The following is a 26,492-nucleotide window of genomic DNA, read 5'->3' as shown; positions in this document are numbered from 1 at the left end:
ATAGACGCCGGGGAACCCAATAAATTCAATATTAAAACGATTTGTATAAAGTTAATGAAACCGTAAGAAGCCAGTTGCATAATCATGTAGTACATAATAGTGTAATATGACGTAAGTCCTGGGGTGGAACGGTGGAAAGAAAAGAATGTGTAGAATAACCAAGTCAATGGGGCGTTGGATGAGATAGCTAAAAATAAGCACGTATGTATGCTATCTATGGTATAAGATTTTACTATATAATTCCTTGATTAACATATGAAATATTAAATACTCCAGACACTATCTTCGGCTGAAGACGGTGAAGATATCTTGGCCAATGAAAACGTTTTTCATTTAAAGACTGGATTTTGGTCTATCAGTGTGACGGTTTTTTGCTTTAGACTTCCGATTCTGACAAATTATCAGCTTTTTGATGAGAAAAGAATGTGTACCAAATGTTGGATATCTCAAAAACTGAAAGATTAATTCGGGTATATACAGGCGGACAGACAGACAAAGCGACTCAATTCGGCACGCCGATAAATTATAAGAGTACATATTTCATATGGTCTCCGGCGGTATAAAGGGGGCAAGTTTCTAAGAAAAAGAACGAGGGACGTTAAAATGAAATGAAACACATTCATTTATTCGCTGCTTCATTTTTCGATAATTTTGGCTGTAGTCGCTAATTGTCATCTTCGAGCTCTTCAAACGCTGAACCGATAGTTGATTTGCGTAAACTTTTGATTTAACATCCAGAGACCATGATCTTAGCGGCCGTTTCTCGAAGTCAACGCTTTATCAAACTTTCAAAACAATATGCCCATCTTAAGACATGAAACACCGTCTTGAGGAAAATAGAAATCGTCTGCAACGATCAGCCAATATCGTATTACAATACTTCTATTGAGGGTAACGATATTTCCTACCCCCATTTCCAAAGGAATAAGGTCATACAATGCCACCATATCACAATCCGCAACAAATGGTAAACTTTTGGGCACACAATTGCAGATTTTCTGGAAAAAACAAACAATTGTTTCTTTATCAAAAATAGGAATCAAAAAAAATTAATGCTGAAATCTCCCGAGCGGTTTCCGAACTACAGTGATCACCAGTTCAAAAAACAGATGTTGTTCTGAGAACATTCCCATGAGTATCCCAAGGCGCTCGTGAACCCTTTGCTAATTATCAAATTACTCTAAAAGTATTTGACGGATTTAGTTCAAATTTCAAATTCAACCAGAGAATATTTCTAAAATATTGTACTTTAAGAAAATGCAAGAAAAATATATGCGTATGGAAGTACTTGTCCCTATCTAACCCCGTAAACGGAAAAAGACAGAAATTCGGTTCATAAAATTGCTAAAGAGTTCAACACTAGTGATTCTATCACTCAGCAATATATCTCAAAAATATTTGAATAAAATTTAAAATAAATGGTCGTCCTAAATTGTTTGTGATTATGTTTCCTTTCAAAGTTTAGATAATTGTCGTTAATATATTCCAGATAAAAATTATGTTGAAAAATAATCACTAGAGATTTAATTTTAAAATTTAAGTTACGGAATAACTGACTTTTTCTAAGGAAAGGGTTAATAATACTTTCCAATATTTCAGAATACATATATAATTGAGAATTTGTCCTGTAAAAAGTCAACATATACAGCACTTAACGATAGACAAAAAGTAAAGACTTGAAATTCTGGGATTTAGTGATACAAAGTGATGAAACTAAGTTTAAAATTTATAGAAATGATGGTAGACCCTTTGTCATACGACCACCATCAAAAAAATTAAGTCCACAATAAACAGAAAAAAACAAGAAAACATTATCTTCAGTTGCACCGAAGCTAAATAGCCTTCACAGGTGCATTTGTGTTCAGTTTGTACGGAAGCTATATGCTATAGTAATCCGATCTGAAAATTTTTTTCGGAGATTATATTTTTCCTTAGAAAATAACCTGTGCCAACTTTTATGGAAATACATTGTGAAATGTGCAAATTTTCCATACAAGAACTTGACCACGATCGTTCAGTTTGTATGGCAGCCAAATGTTATAGTGGTCCGATAGCGGCAGTTCCGACAAATGAGCAGCTTCTTGAAGAGAAAATGACGTTTGCAAAATTTCAAAAGGATATCTTAAAAACTGAGGGACTAGTTCGTATATACACAGACAGACGGATAGACGGACATAGCTAAATCGACTCAGCTCGACATACTGATCATTTATATATAAACTTTATAAGCTCTCCGATCCTTCCTTCTGGGTGTTACAAACTTCGTGACAAACTTAATATACCCTGTTCAGGGCATAAAAAATGTGAACAACTAGCTTGGATTTTTCAACAGAATAACGACAAAAAACACTTCTCCAGTGTGGCTGTGGACTAGCTTGCAATGAACCAAGTGTCACGAGTGGCCCCTCTAAGCCCCGTACCTCAAGGTACGTTAAAGGAGGTTAAAAGAAGGCAACTGCTTTGAATACGGCTACATTGTGGTAAAGTCTAAAGGATGAATGGATTAAAATTACTCTGGACGAATGTATGTAATAATGGTACTTACAGTGTACAAACGCTGCAGAGAAGTGATTTTGCAAAAGAAGCCCCCATAAGCATTAGACTAAATAAAGGAAGTCTTTTCAACAAAACATCGAATGCAAAAATGCCAGATTTTTATATCCTGAACAGGGTAAATTAAGTTTGTCACGAAGTTTGTAACACTCAGAAGGAAGCGTCGGAGACCCTGTAAAGTATATACATATATAAATGGTCAGTATGTTGAGCTGGTGCGATTTGGCCATTTCCTCTCTCTGTCCATCCGTTCGTCTGTATATATACGAACTTAAGATATCGTTGTAAATTTTGCAAACGTCATTTTCTGTTCAAGAAGCTGCTCATTTGTCGGAACTGGCGACTATAACTGTCATACGAATAATAAATATTTTGATCAGTCTACCAACTCAGCAAACGACAGTTTTGTAAAATTTCATCTTCGCAGGAAAACTTCTGGGTGCTTTCTTGCCACAATGTGTACCTTTCGTTCAGCCTACATAGTCAGTAGTAGCATGTGACTTTTGTGGTTAGCCCGTTCATACAATTCACGCTGAACTGCCTTATCGACCGGCATCGTTTATCAAAATAACACGAGCACTTAGTAATTGTGCGTGTCCGAAATTGAGTTCACCTTGAGAATAAGTAGTCCTTGAAGGACAACAAAGCACTGTGCAAAGGCCGATATGCAAATTTGTAAATATTTTGTGGTGTAAAAACGCCGCCACATGGCGTGACTGACGGCTATTTGGTTACTTACTTTTTCCTGTTGTGTATTTTGTTTGCATTTTACACACCTACGTCTTCGGTTACAGAAAACCTATCCCTTACTAAAGAAAAAGTGGACGTGTTACCCTTGAACTCATGCAAATGTTTGCCAAAATTACTTAACATAACTGTAAATTTGGCCAATTGCCGTTGTGTTGTTAGCTGAAATTACACCGTTGTGGTTTTCAGTAAATTTTTTTAATGTTTTATTTTGTAAAGGCCATTGACATCATATCGCTGGGTCTTGTAGGGACATGACTGTAGGGTGGAGCAAAAATTTCTTTACTTTTCAAACGACGATCAAAAACTATATTAATGAAATAAAACAAAAAAGAATTATGAACATTAACATATAAAGACACAGACAGTAAACGGCTTTTTTGGCGTTGTTGCTAATTTATGCGGAAGTTTTTAAAGACGGTGAGTACGTTCCTGTTACGTTTTATTTTTCATGCAGATAATTTTATGACCTTTATGAATTGAACAAAATGCCGGCAAGGGCCACTATGGCTCCATTTGCATAGCTTCATGCATTTACGCAAATTTTCGATAACCCGGTGCAACATTTCTGTTGGAGTATATACGGCTATATGGTATTTCACTGAATCTGAATCTGTCTTCTATGATTGGTGTAGACTTTTGATTTAACATACTCCCAGTGAAAGTAGTCAAAAGGCGTTAAATTGCTTTCGCTTTCAACCATTTGAATGGGCCGTTTCTTGAAATTAACAAATCGACAAACTTTGCACGCAATGTGTTCATATTAAGACCTAAGAAGGTAGGCGGCGCACTGCCTTGTTGAAAGTGGAGATTTCGGGGAAAAAAGTCGGCCAACATCATATTATAATGCGCAGTACTGATTGCGACTTTGTTTTTTGACGAAGCCATTAAGCCAGAAATCGGCCTTATCTGAGAAAGAAGAAGCGGCTTCAAATGTTCTATCATCTTCCGTTCTTGTGCCAACACATTCGTATGCGGATGCAGAGCCAAATCCAATTGCAAAATTCGGCATGTTCTTGTTGGACAGAGACCCAATGGTGCAGAACGTCGTTGAAACGACTGGTTCGAATAATACTGGCCTGAACGCGGAGATATTGTGTTTACAACTGGCATTTCTGGAACGAGAAGGTGGCAAGTGATTGCATATGACTCAAATAGCTTTCTGTGTTGACAGTTTCTCAGGTCGGAAAGGATTTGTAGTGGATCACAACTCGGTAATCGAAGAAAGTTGTCAACGTAACCTTGATTTCTAACCGCGTTTTTTTTTTTTTTTTGGCTGCGGCTCACCTTTATCGCGATATTCGGTTCTGTTTTTGGATCGTAAGCATAGATCCAAGACTCCTAGCCAGTAACTAAACGTTTCATGACACCCTGGTAGTCGGAAGCATTGTTTCAAAGGCGTTGGATTTTAAATCAATCGTGCTTTCACTTTTCTTAGGCCCAAACGATCTTTCAAAATGGTTTTCACTGATCCATCTGCTATTTCAACGACAACGGTAAGATCTTTGAATGTTAATCATCGATCCTCAAGCACCCATTCCTAAATTTTTTGACTTGTTGATTACCAGTCGATGTGGATGGCCATCTTGGACGTGGTACGTTGTCTCGACCCTCTTTGAATAATTTGTATCAATCTAAATCACCGAAAAAATTGCCCAATGTACTTTATGTACATCAGAAAGACTAACTAAACTTGATGTCACATTTGGCACAGATATCACTGATAGTAATACCAACCCAAAAAAAAAAAATTTCTACGAATGGGTTTTCGCGCGACATTTCAATTAAAAAGTTGTTGTACTGAATTGAGCTTATTACATATGTCTTAACTTATTATTATCAAAATTAACCACAAATAAATTAAAAACCACTGATTTATTGTAATAAAACCACACATTTTATTTAATGAACTTTATTTATCAGATCTCTGCAATCGGTCAATTTAATTTTGCAATTCTGGTTTTTCAATTGGAGTGTATTGGATAATTTTGATATTGTACGGTACTTGTTTGCAGTATATGTATGTGTGCGATGAAATTATGAACAATTTTGGAATACAATTTAGAGTTTTGCTTGTTTGACTAATATATTATTTATGAATACGACTAACAACAACATACAACTGGGCTACTTATGTCTGTAAAAGATTCAAGATTCAATTACTTCTTGACTATTTGTTATAATATTCTTTTGAATGTGAGTGTGATTTCATTACGATTCTCGTTATTGTTTTGGTTTGTTTTAAATTCGAAATTCGATACCGCGTTCCAAAAAAATACGAATTTGTTTCGAAGCATAGTTCAAACGAAGAATCTAACAAATCATCATTGTGCTAAGGTGACACTGTTGTGCTTGGAACTATCAACGTTTCAAATGGTGATATAGTTTTCATTTCAACTCTTCGATATTTTTCACAAGCTTATGACTAAGAGCCTTAAAGAATTGCAGTAAATTACATAAAATAAACTATTTGTGCTAAGTTAAGTTAAGTTAAGTTAAGTCAAGTTAAGTTAGTTTAAGTTAAGTCAATCTTAGTTCAGTTAAGTAATGTTTTAATGGGTATTTAGTACCTATATATTTCAGGGTTAGGCCTAGTTAGAATTAAAAAACATTTTTGCATTTTACTCCAAATATTATATAATATGTATCTTAGAAATATTCTCTGAAGATTCTAGTTGGTTATGACAAATATTTTCCACATATTTGCTAACTAGTAAAGGGTTCAAGTGTGCTTTGGTAAACTGCAATGAATTAAATAACATATTCTGCGTAAGACGCGTTTTTCCCAAAACTATATTTTATGAACTGGCCATGCTGACCATAGAAACTCGAGAACCTCTCTGTAGATTTCAATGAAATTTGTACCGCTTTTTGACAGCATGAAAACCTAATTTCTGTTTGAAAGAAGTTATAAAGTTTCGATATATTATAAACAAATAACTCTTGGTTTTATTACGAAAACCTGAAAACATTTTTCCTAAAGCCGCCATTTTGCTAATTAAAAACTGCAAGTGCCTGATTGTCTTTAAACTAAACTATACTTCTTATACTTATTATTATTTTAAATGAATATCCAAGAATTAATTTGGTAATCGCCGTCAACGGAGCTTTGGTTGGAACTGGATTAACAAATCACTTGTCAAATCGAAAACTTATTTAAAGATGCTTTGTTTTTACTTTTTTAAAACAAAATAATTTGCTGACAAACAAATACTTAAAGTCTCAATTATTTCATGACGCTGAACACACCTAACCCCTTAAATGTCTTCCAACATATTCTCAAATAATACTTGTTTCAGTTTTACTAAATAACTTCTTACGGCTATTCAATGGCACAAAGTTTAAAGATCACGAAAATAACCTATCTTATACTAGAACTTAAGCGGAGACATGAGTATCAGGCGAAGCTTACAAAGTAAGTGTATTTCTTAGAAAAAAACATTTTTTATCTAAATTTAAGGAAGAAACTAACTTTCACTACGCTAACAAAACTGTATAAAACCCAAAGAATCGCTTCCTGCCATACGATTACATAAGTTGTAGAACTTAAAAACGCATGGAATTGGCCAAGAACAATGGCAGCAGTTGACTGAGCCATGTGACATATTCGTTGCCAGCGCTGTTGCAGCGATCCTTTTGACAATCCTGACAGAAGATCCGCACGACATTCTTCTCGGTTGGCTCTTCCATGCAGCGATCCAAGGAATCGGATTTGTTGGTGTAATAGCAGAAACGTTTTGTGACCACTTTGCCATTGACTGCAAAGAGAATATAAGGTGTCACAAAAGCATAAGGTACCGTTATTTCAGACAAATATATTGTGAGTTTTGCTTACTCTCTTCAACTGTCTTACGGCAAACGGCTTGCTCATGCTCCGAATTTGTGGTGCTGCTGCAGTTGCGTAAGACATTGATATTGTGTTCCTTCCTCATCTCCTCATCGGGTATTCCATCCTCATCGAAGCTCTCTTTACAGAAGTCCTCGGCGCCAATTGTCTCCGAGCTGCAGTGCCAACACTCCAACTGCTTTGGCTCCGCTGGAAAAATGAAGTAGAAGAATTTATTTAAATTTCAGTTTCATGATTCAACACATGGAATGCTTAAAGAAGTAAGTTAAATTAATACATAATTCTCAAGCAAGGGCTTCCAGAGCAACATTGACGATGTTATTAGTATTTCCCACGTTTTCAAAGCCGGCATTTATTATAACTTTATGACAACTGCAGCATCCTTTTAAAATTTGTAAAGCTATTTTTAGATACCGCTGGATAGTTATTTTCAATTTTTTTTAATAATTTAATCCTGAAAAGTGCATATTAAGTTTGCCGCGAAGTTTCAACACCCAAGAGAAAACCTCGTAGACCCTAGGTGGTGTACCATATTTTGCTTTAGCTTTGAGGTTGGTAGAACTTTCTATATTATTTGCCAGACCCTGTCTAAAGGTTTAGTTATCTCCGAGTTACACATGTTTTTGTAAACAGCCAAAAGTGTATTTTTTGGGTTTTACAATGGCTCGTTTTATAGGTCTTGATTCAAATTTTGTTTGTGGAAAGAATATTATTTGAAAGCGCTGCAAATGGTACTCAAGGTGATCAAGCTATGTCAGGTTTATAAGTGGTACGAAGAGCTCAAAGTACCTCCAGCGACATCAATTGATAGTTCCACTCCTCGCTGATAGTGTTCCCATGTCATTTGATTTTGCACAAACCATTTTGAGGAATGCTTCATGTCCCAAACACGTCAAGACTCGCCTGTTCCCAAATCGTTCAAATGCACCGTGGCAATTGTCGCATTGGTTCTTGGCGATTTTTCTGCCTATCGGTAAGCAGCTACTGTTTTCGTCTGATTTGGCTGATTTGGTAATACAGAAGACGCCAAAGGAGGAAATAAAATCCGAATTAATTAAATACCTGAAGACTATTCCCTAAAAATATACCGACTACTTCAAATACTGGAAAAGCGTTGGCAAAAGTGCGAAGTATAAAATTATGAAATTTAATTATGTGTACCATTTTCCAGTAAGTTCCTGTTTCTATCCCATACCAAGGATTTTGGAATCCGCCGGTAGAAGCCTTTTGAATTTCCTCTACGTCTGCATAACGCTTTGCTTTCATGGGCAAATGCATTTTTCCGAAAAGGAAGAAGTCGCACAGTGAATGCGGGGATTGATTGATGATTAAAAACTGTTTAAAATGTTCAATTCCATTCCCATGAGTTTCAATAATGATTTCGGCTGATTTTTGATGAATTCACTCACAGTTTCGATGGAATTTCCAATTACCGACAATTAAAACACAGTAACTTCACTTCCAATCAATGAAATGTCATGAAATTCTCACTTGACAATCGATAAAGATAGCGTCACCAGGGGGCACTAGATTCAAAAAGTCCTGTTTACTTTGGAACGTACCTTATATGTATGTGAATACATATACCCAAGCGGCTTTGAAATCACTAAAGTCTCTTTGAGTTTCCTCAAAGATCGTGAAAGAATGTCTTGATCTCTTATGGGATCTATGGAAATATCTGATTTTTCGATAAGACTGCAATGAGTTCCAAGCCATAGTGGTGTTCCCGATAACTATGAAGAAGATGGACTGGCCTGAGCAGGCACCATTATACAACTAGAAAACGATAAAGCAGGAATATAAATATACCATTATATATCTTGCTCTTGTAGATACATATTTTATAGAAAAACATGTTATAAGTATGGTATAGCTGAATCTCAGTGGAGTCAATCCATAAATTGCTCACCAAGCAGGCAAACCTGGCATGAATGTAATATAGGCCGCATTTGGTGTGATTAAAATTCAAAAGAAATGACATAAAAATTTTTGTAGAAGAGCAAATAGACCACTGTCTCATTGGCAAACTGGGGATTCCGTACAATGGCTTCTGTAAAAGGTGCTAGAGATAGGAGAGAAGAGCCTATAGCACATATTCTATGCGAACGCAAATAAAGAAAAATAATGGCAATTATCGGGCGAGGGTTACTTGGCGCTGTTTCGGAGGCTGCACAGATTAGACATTTTGTATTTGGTGCTTCGGTGAGGACATAATTGAGTGAGGAAGTTCTAATATCGGTGTTTTTACAAAAGGTTTTTTAAAAGCTATATGCATCGTCAGACATTCACTCTATGTAATCTTACTAAACTGTCTTATGATAAAGCAATTGGACGAGGGAATATTACTTTGGAATAATTTTGTTCAATATTCTAAGGACGGTAAAAAAGGGAAAACTCATATTTCCTTAAAAGCATATGTTGCCTTGAGAGTTCCACAACTGTTGTATTGTCGAAATTTTGTAGACAAAGTCTAAAACAGCAAACTTGAATAATTGCAATTGGTGTTTATTTGGTTGGTGCTGCTGGATACCTGCTAACCAGGCTTAACTAACCGAACTTTAACACAACCTCCACTGTGATTTCAAGTATATATTTTCTATACCTACATATGTACATATATGAAAGGATTTTTATTTTGGTGTTAGAATCTTAAGAAAGTATGTACCGAAGTATATATTTTCTATACGTACATATGTACATATATGAAAGGATTTTTATTTTGGTGTTAGAATCTTAAGAAAGTATGTACCGAAGTCTTCACCACACACACCAACATATTATATTATTTGAGCTTATGAAAATAAATTGTAATGGCTAAAAAGAGGTGAAAGGAAATATGTGGCTGTACGTCAGTGTAAGCTGTAGATGCATGTGTATGTGTGTAGTAATATATGCTCACGCTTCATATACAGAATGGTGACATCACCACAGCCTAGACTACTACTATGTATGTACAATAATATGTTGATGTGTAAAGGGATCCGCAAAAGAACGCTCATAAAAACAGAGAAAGAAAGTGTGGGAATTTTTATAACTGTTGTGCACTAGCTGGTGGCACATTCCGGCATGAAGTCACAGTCAGTTGGACGCCAGCTCTGTGATTTCATTTCGCTTTCGAAAACACACGTGTATGTCTGTGTGTGTGTGCCAGAAATCACAATTAATTGACGTCTCCGCTGGCAATACTTTGTGCGATTTTAAATTGCATTAAATGTTAGTGAAGTGCAAACAGCAACTTGTTGTTTGGTTTGCGTAGATGTAAAGGATAAATCATCAATATTATCCACAAGTGATTCATTATGCGACTAGTGCATAAATCTCGATAATAAAGTCTTCATGACTGCGACTTCAGTGTTAGCTTGAATTGCGCTTTAAAATATGTACAATGCTTTCCGCAATTATTCTCAATTCATTTTATTCATCTTCCTGCATTTCTGTGCCACACGCACTCCTCCCGCTGGAAATATCAACGCTTGGCGCCAATTTTGCATCACTAGCCGAGTAACACAGTTTCAGTGGGCACCACACAAAAGCAGCCAGACAAGTGGCGCCGCTGTGGCGCGTGTTCTAATTTTTAGCGCTTTCTATGTTGATTATTCTTGTTGTTATCATTGCCTGATGGACGCAGTGGTTGCTGTTGTCCTGGCTCCGTTGATATTGGTCGACGCCACACACACATATGTATTTCTAGCTGTGGGTTAGCTACGAGCAGCGCTGTTGGCCAACTACCCTCGAGCATTTTTTTTGCTGACAAAACAACGTGCTCGGCATTCACTGACTTTAAATCAACCATGGTGATGGGGCGAATGTTATAAATGAGCCAGGACAGAGAGATTGTTGGTACCTAATCGAATTAAGGGGTTATATCCACTTTCAATTTTGTTTTGCGCAATTGTTTTGAAGAAACATTTTAGTAAATAAATAAATAAGAGGGTTCAATTACAGAGATTAAAGTACTTTATTAATCCGCGACTCATTTTGAAAAAATTTATATTCTTTGATCCAGAAAAAGGTGGGTAGAAGCTGTTGGAGCAGAGCAGCAGTTAGCTTTTTACAGGTCAAAGCTTGTGGGAAAGGCAGGTGGAGGGTTATATCGTCAGGAACTCTCTATCTACTTCATTTTCATATTTGCACCTCCCGCTGAGGTTACTGCAATTGAGGTGTTGGTATATTTATCGCTTCAGAATGTAGCCTCCTTCAGAGAAGTGACTGTCCACTCTAGTAGCAGAGCGGCAATACTAGCCTTGATCTCAGTAATCGAGCGTTCAGGGTTGGTGAAGGTATACCTAACATCGTTATCAATGGTATTGAGTCACTTTGTGATTAGACTAGTGTTGGCGTCAGGTCGTAGCGGAATTACAGGTAACTGTAAAGCTGACGAGTTGACAAGAAAATAGACTGAAGCCTGCTAAAAATTTAACTTCAGAGTGATTTATAAAAATCAATTTATTATCAGAAATCGCATTCCTTCGCTCCTTCCTTAGAAATTATATTTGCCAGATCAAGTTCATTCCTCTGTTTCCGTGCAATTCGGCGCAGGATCTATGGAACTCACCCGAGCTAAGCAAGCGCTGGTCAGCATACAGCACTTGTGGGGTTGCGAAAGCATCTGACCCAGAGTGGAACGTAAAACGTCCATTGAAATACCAAATTTTAGCAAGACTGAATTATGTCGACGACATCAAACGATACGCCGACCAGACTTCGGACGCAACTAACTTCCGATATGCACTAACCGCCATTCACAGTGGAGTCATCAACACCTTCATCGACCACCATCCATGGCAGACGGAGACTGCCGTACAACACGAGAGTGACCCTTGCGCAACTTTGTTGTAAATATTGTAGCACGTTAAACTTCTACTTAGCCAGAATAGACCCCGACATATGCAATATGTCCTGCGTGCAATTAGTCTCAGCATAACAGTGGCCACCTCTTTGCATGCCCCACTAACTCAGCACATCTGAAACCTCTCTTCCTTTGGTCCGAAACAGCACTTACCATCCTAACGGAGATTAGACACCCGTCACAACAACACCACTACTCACATCGCCGCAATGATAGCTGTCCTAACTTGATATTTCATTAGCACCCTGACGCTGAGGCTAAAGATTTTCGAAGAAACAATTGGTAAAGTTGCAGGGAGAAAATGAGGTGAAAATATCAGGACACTTTCTACTCCATTATCAAGCATTCTTCAAACTAAGTATGAAGCGTCTGAATAAATGTGGCGTTATTTTTGATTCATACCTAGGAGTTCTGGGCTTCACAACGAACAGGAGCTTCTAGTTGTGCAAGTGGAGTTATTTGTATATTTACTTAATTAAAAATAACTGGATGCTATAAAACCAATGACACGATTTCCGCCACATTTAGATAAGAACTGCCCTATATCGCTATTTGTTCAGTTCAGCTTCGATGTGTTCATAAATTTTATCTGTCTATCTTAGATAAGTCAAGCAATATGATGAGCTTCCGTAGCGGGAAGACTATTGAAAGGTTTCATCGCGATTACATTTCAATTTAATTGGTTTCATTCTTACGAATGACTTATTCTTTATACCAAAATATGCACTGAACTTTTATTTCTCGAATAACTCAACACATGCTGCGGCAACAATTTGAATTTACTGATTAATGAGGTCTGCAAAAACTTTCCCCATTGTCGTTGTTTTTTATTTAGATTTATTAATGGAAAGAGAAAAAAAAGGCGAAGGTCTCAAACGTTCTCAACTCTCATTCAAATTGTCAATGGTTAAGTCAGTTTGTACTCCGAAGAGCAACGACCATTAAAAAGTGAAGTTCTCACCCATTTCCGCACGAATTACTGAAATTGCGCCACTGAAAATGGGTTAATAGAAATTGGCAAAAAACAGTGATGCATACCTACTTAGGCACATATATACTTGTATGTACATTATATATAACCTAGTAGTACAAATATGACTTCGGTTTCTATGTTTAGAATTATGTATATTTAAGTAAGCATGTAAATATGTACAGCGACTATGCACTTATATGTCCGCTGGCTGTGTTGGCTCTTCACTATGAACTTCTTTCACTGTTGCATGTTGAACTTTTGTTTATTGTCTATGTTATGAATACATATAAAGATATATCACATATCCATTAAAGAACAGGTAAGAGGATCCTCACACAACACGCACACTGACCACACGCTTGTTTGGCGTTGCCATGCCGAATAATAACCTAGTTAACGAAAGCAAAACAAAACAAAGCAACTCGCATGTGTGTGGCTGCTGTCAAGGCTGCACCTCAAAGTGCAAAGAAAACTGAAACAACAGCGAGTTGTAGCCCGCAGCCTTTCATTGTCATTAAGCAGCGCCTGATGGAGTCTGCTGCCACCTAAGTAAGTAATTAATACTTACACGCACCGTTTAGGGTGTTGTTGGGGGTGTGGCGCGACGTTTGCATGTCAGGTTACTCATACGCCGCGCATAACCATAATTCATTTTTTTTTTTKTTKTCGAGCATTGAAGTGTCAAGTAATTGTTGCATAAAGCTGAGTGCACTCTTTATACATAAAAATTATCAATATTGGCAAATATCAAGTTAACAAACAATACAAATTGTGTGGCCTCATAGATTTCAATTATATTCTTAGCTCTGCCGATATGCCAAATAATGCCAATGGCGGCTTTGAGTTATTTCAACAGTAGCTTGCTCTGTTGTCAGCTGATATTTGTTGCAAAATAATAGATTTTACTCGTTTACTAGTTAAAAGAGTCTTAATTCTTTGCAATGATAAGTTATTGAAGTAAATAGCATACAAAAACCTTAACAAAGCATTACAGAGATTTTGAGAGTTCATGTATTGAACAAGTTAAACTTCATCCAAAAACTTTAAGTGGGCGAAACTCAGTAACTCAGTTCAATACATCCGCGAATTGAGTTTTTCAGCTGCTTCAAATGAAGCACACTTTTATTAGAAAAAAGTTTTAAGCATCAGTGGTTCCAAAGTTCCATTAACAAAGAGTGCTCTTCTAGACATATGTCTTTCAAAACGCTTGTAAATTAAGGTCCAAAAATTTGCTTTATTAAAAAGGCCCTTGCCATGGTTTTTTTTTTTAAACGACTGCCTTCCGAGAGGCACTATTTTCTACCCCTTTATGTAATAACTGGGGCAGTGTGTCAGCTTGTATACCTCGGACTTATCTGCGTAGACGTCTAGTGACTTCGAATAACCCCACAAACGAATCCAGTGGTGTTAAATCTTAGAGGCCACGTCTACAACGTGAGATTATGCTCCCAACGAAAGTTTCCTTCGATAAATTGATTACTTCGCTGGCTGTATAGTATATGGCGTCGCCTTTTTCAAAACAGAGGTCGTCCACATCAAAAGTCTCAAACTCAGACACAAAAAATATCAATAATCGCGATTATATAGCATTTCCCCTTGAATTTCACATTATGCTCGACTTCACTTTTGAACAATGATGCCCTGCCCAAGGACACCACAAATAGTGACATTTTGATATTATAAATTTAAGGCGTCTCAACAACTAAAGATAGCTTTATCATTAGACAAATTCTTTCCTGCGAAAACCGTGATCGATGGCCATTTTGTTCTGTCCTCATTCATCGAATGAGCGACGCACTGGATGCTCGTTCGTCTTCAGTTGTTAGACGAGTTGGAGTTTGTAAGCCCGCAAACCGAAATCGTTCCTCAAAGTATTCCCTAAAATAGATGGGTTCAGCTCTAATAGTTGCACGCGACGTCTGATGGACTCCTTTGGGTCTTCTGCTTAGATATTCTGCTCCACAGCAGCTTCTGTGCGTACTGTAAGGTATTTCTGAGGTTGCGCATTATCCACTAGAGTAAATTTGGTATAACTCTGATTCAAAGTTGCTGGAACTACATACTCTGCGGGGCGATTATATGGGTCTAATATTGGATACAGCTCGCGAAGTGTTGCGCAAGCCGAACAAATATTTTGGTAATAAATTTACTCGATTTGCAAACGTTGTTCCGGAGTAAGTCTGCTCATTTTGTTATGGAAAACTAAACTGAGTATAAATGAAATAATCTCCGAAAAAATGTTGCCTCATTGAATACCATACGTCTTAAAGAACACCCGCTACATATCGTCTCTAAATTTCTTAAGTCTTAAGTTGAAGTATTTATTTTCATTCACTTAATTTTCACTTTCAGTATTATTAATTAGTTGCTAATTGACCGTAAATATCTAACAAAGAGCGTCCATCATAATAATAGGTTAGTTTTGTGTTAGCGCGTGAAATGAGCTCTCCAAAAAGGGTATAGCATGACCCGATGCGACGAATAAAACTAGAACTACGCGCTCTCAGCGCCAACTAGCGAAAATACCGCAAGACTTTTTTGACAACCTAATATTTATCCACACCGCGTTTGAACCTATTCGACAGTGTTCAGTCAGAATATCTAAAATTGGGGCGGTACTGACTTTGCTAAGGACAAGTAGTTCATAGAAGCTCTTACGGTTCACTTCGCGTCTGAATGTTCCGCAGTCACACAAGTTTTGGTTGTTGGCTAGCACTTACCGGGCTTATTAGAGATCCAGAGGTCTAGCACTAGAATGCAAGAGGATATAGGAATACCGATTCGCTTTCAATCGGATCAAATTGGATAAGGGTACTCACATAGCAAGCTCATCGAATTTGCAATTTGCAATTTCCGATGACACCGGATCAAGTGACCCACGAATAGATGTTTTGCTAACCCCATCTATTAAATATTATTATTTTGGTGCCATGACTCAGACATTTGAGAACTTTTGGTCTCAAAAATCAATTTTCGCTAGCACCTAGTTAGCGGATAAATTACATTATTTTATATTTTATAATTTCTGAGCTACGGGTTGCCAGACTTGATAAACTGCGTCACTGTACAATATAATCTCTACATCATGCCTTTTAGTTTGAACGTTTTCCTCAAAGCTCCAGTGATATTTGTTGTTTTGAAGAGGTGTTTAGTATTTTCAAGGAGAAAGTTAATAGGTTATGTCAAATATTTGTTAATGTGTAACTATTGAATCAAAGATGGTAACATTGCTCGTTGTAAAAATTTCAGAGAATTGAAAAATACCGCAAAATGCGATCTGTAGTAAGTATGAATCATTGTATGTGAAGAAGTTAGGGCCAAGCAGGAAAATTTTGATTTTTTTTATATGCAAATATTACCAAAGCATTAACTAACTACTTAATATGTGAAGATACGTTCCTGAAGATCTATGATTATGTCTTTGAAATTATTAATTTTTATTCGAACTTGTTCAAGTCAATTTGAAAAATCTCTATATTTTCCCTAAAAACCACTTTTTGTTGAACTTTGCTCACTCTGTATAACACGATGCTTGCCATTGGGGAAACTCATCACCTAGTTGTTGAAAATTATAATATATAATACTAACATACAATACATATTTACAATAACGGATTTTTTCCAACACGACACGGATTAACGTGAGATCAAGCATAACGTGTCGATTTGATAAACATTTCAGCATTTATTTGCTTACCTTTCCCTTTCATGCTACAACTAACAATATTTTGCTTGATCAACAATTATATTAAGCAGTTTGGCGCTAATAATAAATGCGTGTAAATTGTGGAAATATGCTCTGGTGTAAATATTTACATTATACTAATCACCAATTTGTTGCGAATGTTTTTATTTGAGGTAAATTAACACTAAACACATACACACATAAAAAAATAGACGCACTTATTACACCTCTGAGTTGAGGTTTTTATAACTTCCTCCGATTATTTTATTTCAAAATAATGCGAGAAATAAGCCACGAAACATATGGACATAAATAAATATGATTAAAATGTGCACCGCATTTCCTGCATATTCCGCAAAACCTTTCTCTCGAATATTCCTAGGGCCGACTCCTCAGATGATTTCATTGTTCAAGACTCCATTCGCGAAAGGATATGGATGATCTAAGTAGAGATACTTTTTCCAACAGCCTTTTTTGACAGATTACAAGTACTTCGCTCAACTATTGGTCAACATAATATGCCTAGTGAGCGTACGATTCGCAAACCTATCACCAATCTTGAGATCCAGCATTCATTGTTGGATAATATTGGACCGAATAGACCACATCCAGCATGCAGTGAAGAAAATATAGCAGTCGGAACTGAGAGTGTACACCAAGACCGTGGAGAGTCGATTCAGCGTCCTTCGCGGCAACTCGGATCGACATGTAAAAGCGTACAGAAAAGAGCTTGTGCACGAACTGAAGCCGCTCGATATTCCCAAGCGACATCGATTCGCTCTATAGGTTCGTTCAGTGGTGAGGTCCATTTCTGGCTCAATCCGTTTGTAAACAAGTAAAATTGCCACATTTGGTAGGAAGAGCAACTGGAAGAGATTCAAAGCTGCCTTTTTCTTCAGAAAGAAAACAACGGTTTGTAGGCGCAGTGAGCAGATAATTTCACGTTTTGAGCCGGTTGATTGGTCACCAAGATCGTGTGGTATCACAGCGCTGTACTTTTTACTTTTTCCTGTCTATGCGGACATCAATTCCGCTTCGATTCAGGCCTTGAAATGAAAAATTTCCGCGTGTCGTTTGCTAGTTACTAGTCACGAGTCATCAAAAATTTGACTCAACGGATGGACGTGTTTGAAACGTAGCCGCTGCCAACATTTAAAAGAGTTAAAAATTAAATGCCAAAGAAGGTTCTTTCGAATGAATACAATGTATATTAATTGTATACACAGCAACATGGTACAGAAGTATAAAAAATAGTCTGCTATTCAGGGAATATAGGCAAATATACCCCTTGAAACCGTAAAGGAGTCAAAGAAGCACATAGAAATAATAATAATAATAAATTTTTTTTTTTGTTTGTTTACCGAAAACGGGGTCTTTTTGATTATTAAAATTTTGGAAGAAAACTGGAATAAGAAATAATTATTGCTTTTTGAAAACTTATAGAATGTTTTTTTTTCTACTTTTGGACGCGACTCAAAAATTTTAATAGTTTAAGAGATAGGTCATTCCAAAGCTAAATCACCTCTCTGTAAAAATTTGTTTGTTTACTGTAAATATGCGATCAGCTGATTCGCTTTAGCCATGCCTCTCATCTAGAGTGGTTGCGGGCGTCAAATATTAAAAACACTCCTCATTTAAAAGCGATTATTAGCGGGCATATGTTTTCATTTCTAATCCAAATTCATTATATGTGTGTTGAGAACACAAAAATATTTGAAATTTTTTGGCTTGTGGTAAGCTTATGAGCTAATATTTGCATTTACTTTCAGCTCATCTCTAAACAAGCAATTAACAGGGCGCACACTTAGAACGTAAGCAATCAATTATATATAATGTATACTATATATAAATATGTATGTAAACGTAAATTGCATTGGGTAATTATATCTGTTTATTCAAGGTCATAAGTATTCTCTAAACACCTTGCTGACACTTATGCATCGGCAAGTTCAGCGATTGCTTTCGAAATTATTTAACATAGCTATAAATTGTGGCAAAGCAAAGCGGCGCGCCAATCGACAGACAAGGAAAACAGAAGATCAACCAGAAATACAATTAGAAAATCTTCATAAACAAAAACACCTGTAGAAATGAAAAATTACAAGCGGTCTATAGCCTCAAATCATCGCCGCAGCACAGCTATGCCAAAATTAATAAGAAATTTTATTATCTTTCCTACCTCACCTCTTTTCCAGCTTTTCGGGCATGTGCTGGGGAACCGCTGCTTTACTACGCGATTGTTTATCGCACTTCGCTTCACATGAAATCTTTCAGAAATGGAAATTTTTTTTTAGCAATATACTTTATGCCGTTCATTGGATCAGAGCACTGAATGTTTTACTTGGACTTGTTTTGAGAGGTTATTTTCCGTAGCATCAATTATCAGTATATCGATATTACTAGCGGAACTCTTCAGAGCAAATGGAAACGTGCCTTTCACAATCAAGCTTCCTCCTTTGCTGGACAATTTAACAAAGAAGCGAAGAAAGTAAACAGTACGTGAGAAAGCAAGGTTCGCTTTGCAGCCTTCTATTCAAATAAAAGGCCAAGCATTAAAGACAAAGGTTTGCTATTTCCTGTTAAAAATTATTTCGGGCCGCCGCGGTAGGCTGGAATGAACTTCAGCCGGGAAGTCCAATTTACGAACACTTTTTGAAGCAAATGGAGCCGTAGGTCAGCAATAATGCGTCGAATATTCTCCTTCCAGGCATCAATCTCCTCGAGCTTATCTGCGCAGACAAGCGACTTCACATAATCGGACCAAAAGTTGTCCAGGCCTACGATATAATATGCATATCAACAGTTTCTTTTAGTAAATTGATTGTTTCATTGATTATGTGACGTGTAGCTTCTTCTTATTGGAACTGAAGGTCCAATCTGGCTTCATTTTGGAAAAATATGATCCAGCGATTCTTTTTGCCCATAAATCAAATCAAGCAGTGCTCTTCTGAGGATGTTACGGCATCTGAAAAATGGCTTGTGAATTATCATCATATTAACGCACCGATTCAATCGAAAGTGAGCATCATCGCTGAACAAAATTTTCTTATGATAATCGAGATCGGTGGCTCGTTTTGGCCCCATTCACCGAGAGTGCGATTTGCGTTGAATTTAGTCAACCCAAAACCAAGATTCTTCCACAAAATCTCCGTTGTGGATAGCGGATGGTCTCATTTGAATCTTCTTCGATAATTTGTTCCACAACAGCAATAGCGTCCTCGGTGCAAACTGAACGACGTTTTTGAGGGTGCGCATTGTCCGCTAGCGTAAAAGTGGTACGAGCCCGTTCCATGACTGCTGGAATTACTGACCCTGCTCGGTGTTTAAGTCGTCCGAATATTGGACGCAGCGCGCGATCCGAACCATTATTTTGGTAATTGATTGATTGTTTGATAAACGAGGAATGCGACCCTTGGTCTATTGTGTCCTCTCCTAAATCACCAAGACTCACCTTGCCCCAGCATATTGATAAAGTGCAATATGCTGCTGGGTGGTAGCGAAGCGATGTGATGTTTATTCGACAACATGGATCCAAAGGTCTTTAACCTGCGTCTGCAGACTGCTGTGTAGTCAATTAGCAGGTGTTCAGGTGTTTCAGGTTCCCTGTCGTAGAATCGCCAATTCACATAAAAAGCTAGTCCCACGTTGTTTAAGTGCCTCTTCAGCTTGCAGTGGCCAGTGTAAAATGGGACCAGTAGTCTGAGTTTATTCCTAGGGAGGTTCATTGCATATTTAAAACTGCTGAGCTTATATTGCAGAACACCTACATGGGAGTAACGTCAATATACGGCTATACCTTTTTGACCGGACACTCAGATGAGGTGCACTAGGTCATTTGGGAAAGCGTAGTAAGATCAGAGCTGCCCAACTTTTTTGTTTGACTTGTTGAAAGGGTGTATATAAATACATATATATAGATGTAATTGTATATAAATACATACTAACGAAGTATACAAACAAAAACAGCGACTTTTGATACACATTTATTTACATTTGCGTAGCTTGTGTATGCCTAGCCAGATAGATCATTTAAGGAGAGAAATTAAAAGTATAAATCACCATTTATCCAACAGTGAATCACTGATCCGCCCCGTTTCTATTTAAATATATTTCGTAAAAGTATTAAAAATGCATTAAAAGCCACAAGTGGCTGTAAAGTGATCGCACATTCACACATGCATTTCTACGAATAGCTCGGTATGTTTATGCCCACAGAGTAGACGAGGATTGCCTTGGCATCGACACCTTGAATAAATGACTGTCAGTGCGTACATGCCATAAAGAATCGCCCGAATTGATCATTTCCATGCTTACTCCCTTCGGACTTTATCGCTTGCTGGCAATATTTACTATGCATAAATTACTGACTAAGTACAAAAAAACAGCAAAAACTTAATGAAATTGTTCTAAAATTCATTTTCGCATGGAAAGGTATGAAAATAATGAAGAAATTGAGGTTGTTTAATTTTTGCAGAGAAATGTGTAAACTATCTGTGTCATAAGGTTGCTGAGGAATGCTTCAATAACAATGTGTTTCTTAGCCATAGGACAGCGGCAATCAGTCTGAATTCATAAAAAGTTGAAAATTGTTAAAAATGTGTACTATATATAATAGTAAAAGAGGTTTACTAAATAAAGTCCAAAGCGACTTTATTATCCAAGAAGTGGGCATAATGCACATCCTGAAAATAATATATTTAGGACATCAGGAACATCAGAAAGAATTGCCATACAAAAATGGGTTTCAAAGAACAAACCGAAAAAAAAGCGAACGTTCTACAGTTGTAATTAATAATAACAGTAACTATGTTTGTAAGTATTATTTTCTATTTGCTTCGCGGATTTTATAGTTTCTTTACAAGTCCAGACAGACCGATTTTGACTAAATTTAGTACGTGAGCGAAATCGGACTACAACCACGTCTACTTCCTGTGTATCATATATTTTAAACTCCAATTGACTATTTCACTTTCCATTGTACAAAGCAAGAAGTAATTAACAAACGGTATACAAATTTCGACTAATCATTCTTTTAGAGTATAACTTTACGACCAAAAAGTTTCCAAATCGATCCAAACTGTTCAAGCTCCCGAATACCGGAAATTTTGACCTTAGTATCTGTTGTTCACTTTTCACCGAAAATATCATTCAATGTAAAAGATATACAATTGAAATTCAGAAAGAATTATTTGACTGGGACCGGGTGACTTTCTACTAGTTATATCAGTCAATAATCTCAATGAAAATTGGAATGTGTGTTTTACTCCAAACAGTATGTCTTTGTGAATAAAAGAGACATATAACTAATACCAGGATTATCGAATGTCCGACTGGCTTTACTAGAAGGTGCGTTCCAAAGTAAACAGCAAACAGCAACCTTTTAGAATCTAGCGCCTCCTGCTGACGCCACCTACATGTCGACTGGTGTATTACAGTCTGATATCTTGTCGATTGTCCAGTGAGAATTTCATGGCATTTCATTGATTGGAAGTGAAGTTATTGCATTTTAAGTGTCAGTATGTTTGTGCTTCGAACAAAGAGCGAACATTAAATCTTGTTCTAAAATTGGTAAAACTGTTACCGAAACGTTTCAATTGATGAAACAAGTTTATGGCGATTATTGCCTTTTCTGTAGCAAAGTGCACGGCTGATTTCAACGTACTCAAAGTGGTCCGGACGACATAAATGGCGATCAACATTTGGGCCAATCAAAATCCATGATCATCGGAAAATCCTTCGAAACTGTGCGTGACTTCATCGAAAATCAGCCGAAATCATTATTAAAATTCATGAAAGTAGAATTGAACATCACCAAAACATCGATTTATCGCAATTTGATCGAATATTTGAGCTTACGAAGGGATGTGCATGGTTGGTTCCACACAAATGGACCGATGACCAAAAGTTGTTCAGAATCCAACATCCGAAGGACGATTATTTGACCAAAAATTACACTTTAACCATTAACCACTCCCCGTATTTACCTGATATGGCACGGTGCGATTTCTTACTTTTCGGAAAAATGCATTTGCCCATGAAAGGAAAGAGTTATGCAGACGTAGAGGCCATTCAAAAGGCATGCACAGGCATACTGGCGGCCATGCCGACCAATGAACTAAAATACTCATTCGACATGCTTTTGGACCGTGTAAAAAGCTATATTGAAGCAGAGGTAGACTATTTTGAACAAAATAAATTGATTTTGCCGAAAAGACCATTTGTTCTTTTTTTTGTTAAGTCCCGTTTACCTTGAAACGCACCTTGTATATATGATTGTTGATTGTATGTGAAATACTTAACGAACTCCTGGGAACATTCTCTTAGTATGTGTCATGATAATAGTTAATAGTTAAATAAAATTTGGTCGATACTACCCCAACTTACATGTAATAAACATGCATATCGTTTTTGTCGGTTAATGTATAAGTTATGTAGAGCATATATGTACATATGTGTATATAAAATTGCTTCAATTTCCATCATCTAGATGACATTTAACATTTCAAGGAATTTGATTCTTCTAAGTTACAAGAGTATAAAATGTTCGATTGCACACGAACTTAGAGCTTCCTTACTGCTTCAACATTTCTTCGTAAAAATCGCATTCATTGAATGTTATACTTTAATGTTCATTTATTTATCATTAAAAAGAAAGTTCTATCTGTGTCGTCACAAAAATTTGTCTGTTCTTACACGAATCAACGCTTCTGCACCCATAGACACATCTATCTGCCATTGTGATATGGTAACCCCATCAAAACAATAATTTGCTTATTTATTTAATTATCCTTAGGGTCTAATTAGTCTTTTTAAGTAGACATGTGTATATGTGTGTTGGAGGATAATGGATACGTGTAACTTAATCGCTACAAATACAAATGACCATTACAGAACATTGTGCTGCATAAACATAAACATTAGTGTGTATGTGTGTAGTGTGAAGTTGCGGTGAAAACATTTCAAGTTAAAGTACAATGGCAAGCATATATGTCAAACCATTAGCAAATGTTAAGGACAATGGCATGACTTGACACGAATGCCATATTTTGTGAAAGCACATATCCACAAATTTAATGGAAGCTCTGAAACTGTAGTTAGTACTGCGTCGATCCCAACAAAGCATGGTCAGAAATATTTCTTACTAATATTTCCTTTTTCTCTTTCTACAAACTTGGACCGAAATTTTCGGTACAAAGTCAGTAATACGCATTGTTGTTGTTGTTGTAGCGGCCAAATTCTGCCTATTTGATAGTCCTTGGCCGAATAAGAAATCCTGGCCCGCTCCGGTTACGTAGACCCGACTCTCGCAGGAACGGCACTGGTGTCCACATATTCCGTAGCTGGGCATTGAACATTTATGGTTCGACTTTGACAATTGAAAAAGCCGTAAGGCGCTTTTTGTACAAAGTTTTATCGCACTATATATTAATTACTTCTTGATTTTTATACTGGAAAGCGAAAGACAGATGTAGGGATGCATGAATAATATTATCTACCGAGTTTGGTGGAAATTAATCAAGGAGGTCCTGAAATATGTGATTTCACTTCATCCGCTTTCGAAAGCGCATTTAGTTATTTCTTTATCACACTTTTAGTAGAACATACGATTTTATTTATTTTCATAACTTCATGAGCGAACTTGGTTTATTTTACATAGTTGTATGACCCTTGAGATATGAGTATTAAACCTACTAATGGGCGGAATCACCCCAACTTTTTCAAAAATTTCAAAAGAAAATCTCAAAAACTCAGAAACTGGTTCGCGTATACAGACAAAATGATGACGGACGGCAAAATCGAATCTGCTCGTCACATTGAATATATATGTATATACAGTCTACATTTTATAGGGTTCCCGACATTTCCGCCTGAGTTCTACAAGCTTTGTAGAGAAAACAAATATAATTTTCTAATATAAAATATAGTTTGATTCGCCTCTCCGGACTCTTTGGCCGACGAACCTTAAAGAAAGCTCTCAAGCAGGCCCCCTTTGAAGACTAATCCCACATTCAATTGTACAGTAGCATAAATATCCATCGTGTTTCACCCATTTTTCACTAAAATTATCATTTATGTACCCACCTTTACTGCAATGCACCGCCAAAATAAGGCAAATCCCTCCTAAGATGATTTTCAGGTCCTTTTGCATTTTTTCTTTGTAGCACACGCTTACTTCCAGCTAGGTATCAGCAACGACTGACAGGTATTTCTAAGCACCGCTTTGACCTTGAGCAATTCCAGACTTTTTAATTTTTTTGATTTGTTTTAAAGCTCTCTTTTCGAATTCTAGCAAATAAATCTAGAATTTTAATTCACTTCACAGCTGTCGAATAGGATTAACGCCATTTATTATCTTCTTAAATAATTGAATAAATATTTGCGACAATACGACGCCAATAACCGTTAAAATAGAAAAACAATGTGGAATGTTTCTCAAGTAATTGCTCGCACGTGAGCAGCAAGCAGAACGCGTTGTTAACACTTTCTCTAGTGGACTCCGACTGAAGCGAGCAGCCGCTAGTGCCGACGAAAGAAGCTACCAAACTCGCAAATGGCAAAAACAACACACGGTAATTTGCAAATTTCCACAAGTGATATCGTACGTCGCTGCTGCAGCTGAGGCTGCTGCTCTTTCCAATTATATATATGCATACATATAAGATATGTATGTATATGTTTCCTAGCGCTAAGAACTGTAAACAGTTTTCGTCACTTGGTGTTAATTCGGCTGTTGGCTGTCGGCCGTAATTCCCCTGTTGTATTTGTTACTAGCAGTGGTGCACTTGCTTCTGTAAGCCTCCCACGGCGCCGTGGTGACGGCGCTGATGGCATTGATGGTGCTGAAGAAGGTGGCAGTCTTAATGGCGCCATACGAACGCTAACATAGAATACGAAGTACTCATCAGTCCTTTCGGTACAGGGTTGGTTTAAAATTAAATAAATTGTATATAACATATATATTTGAGAGACGCTGTGTTTTTGTGTATGCCACAAAATGTTAACAGTTTGAGAGCCATTGCATGTGAATGACTGTTAACAACGGATTTCCGCTAATTTTTACATAACATTTTATGAACATTCTCTGTTCTGCTAATACATTTAAGTCTGTTATCAAATTAAAGCAAACTCTGTTGAATAACTTAAGTGATTTCACCACAAAAAATTGTTCACCTCTGTTGGTGAACCAAATCATATTCACCTCCGTATAGGTTAAAAACTGAATACACAGTTGCCGTCCCATATAACGAGACTTAAGTTGTACGCACAACAAAAACATAATTGGTGAAAATCGAAAAACTGTATATATCGAATGATTTTTTTTTTACATACATTGCGATAAACTACCGGGGAATTGTAAACAAAATGCAAAATATTTAACTATTCATCACTATTTATGAAGCTATTCAACAAAAATACGGACTGGACTTCGTTCAAACAAATACTTCAGACTAAACTAAAGTGTCTGAAAAACACAACAATTGAGCAACTAGAGTAAGAAGTTAACACATTTGAGACAGAAATTCAACAAGCAGCGTGGGATAATACTCCGGAGATAAAGCGGAAAATTTAAAGTTTCAAATTACCCTAAAGCAATAAAAATCCTTCTAATTAAGAAAAGAAAGTTACGACGGAAATGGCAACAAACCCGCTCAGCACTCGACAAAACCAACTTTTATAAGGCAACAGCAGAATTAAAACGAGAAGTTGCTCATATTAAGAAAGAGTCATTTAATAAATATTTATCTCAACTATCCGCTGACAAAAAAGAGGTTACGCACTTTGTAAAAGTACAAAGTATCTGAAACGTTCAACAAGTCACGTTGCACCACTAAAAGGT

The 26,492-nt window shown here is 36.9% G+C and overlaps 1 protein-coding gene across 1 annotated transcript; it reads right to left on the bottom strand.

Annotated features, from left to right (window-relative positions):
- Window positions 1-5,221: 5,221 nt before the first annotated feature.
- On the bottom strand, window positions 5,222-25,134 carry LOC108973553. The gene is made up of 3 exons (XM_018940902.1): window positions 24,737-25,134; window positions 7,136-7,336; window positions 5,222-7,058 (listed from the first exon to the last, which is right to left on the bottom strand). The coding sequence occupies exons 1-3, from the start codon at window positions 24,801-24,803 to the stop codon at window positions 6,847-6,849; spliced, it is 480 nt and encodes a 159-aa protein (XP_018796447.1). The 5' UTR covers window positions 24,804-25,134; the 3' UTR covers window positions 5,222-6,846.
- Between the last annotated feature and the right edge of the window lie 1,358 nt (window positions 25,135-26,492).

This window comes from Bactrocera latifrons, unplaced genomic scaffold, assembly GCF_001853355.1.
Source record: "Bactrocera latifrons isolate USDA-ARS-PBARC rearing strain unplaced genomic scaffold, ASM185335v1 scaffold_49, whole genome shotgun sequence".
NCBI classification, from domain to species: Eukaryota; Metazoa; Arthropoda; class Insecta; order Diptera; family Tephritidae; genus Bactrocera; species Bactrocera latifrons.
This window is presented reverse-complemented; position numbering and strand designations above follow the sequence as displayed.

Coding starts and splice junctions, on each gene's coding strand:
- LOC108973553 (XM_018940902.1), bottom strand. CDS start 24,803: ATGCAAAAGGACCTGAAAATCATCTTAGGAGGGATTTGCCTTATTTTG. Junction 7,337..24,736: donor GGCGGTGCATTGCAGTAAAG/GTGGGTACATAA, acceptor TCATTTTTCCAG/CGGAGCCAAAGCAGTTGGAG. Junction 7,059..7,135: donor CCGTAAGACAGTTGAAGAGA/GTAAGCAAAACT, acceptor TTCTCTTTGCAG/TCAATGGCAAAGTGGTCACA.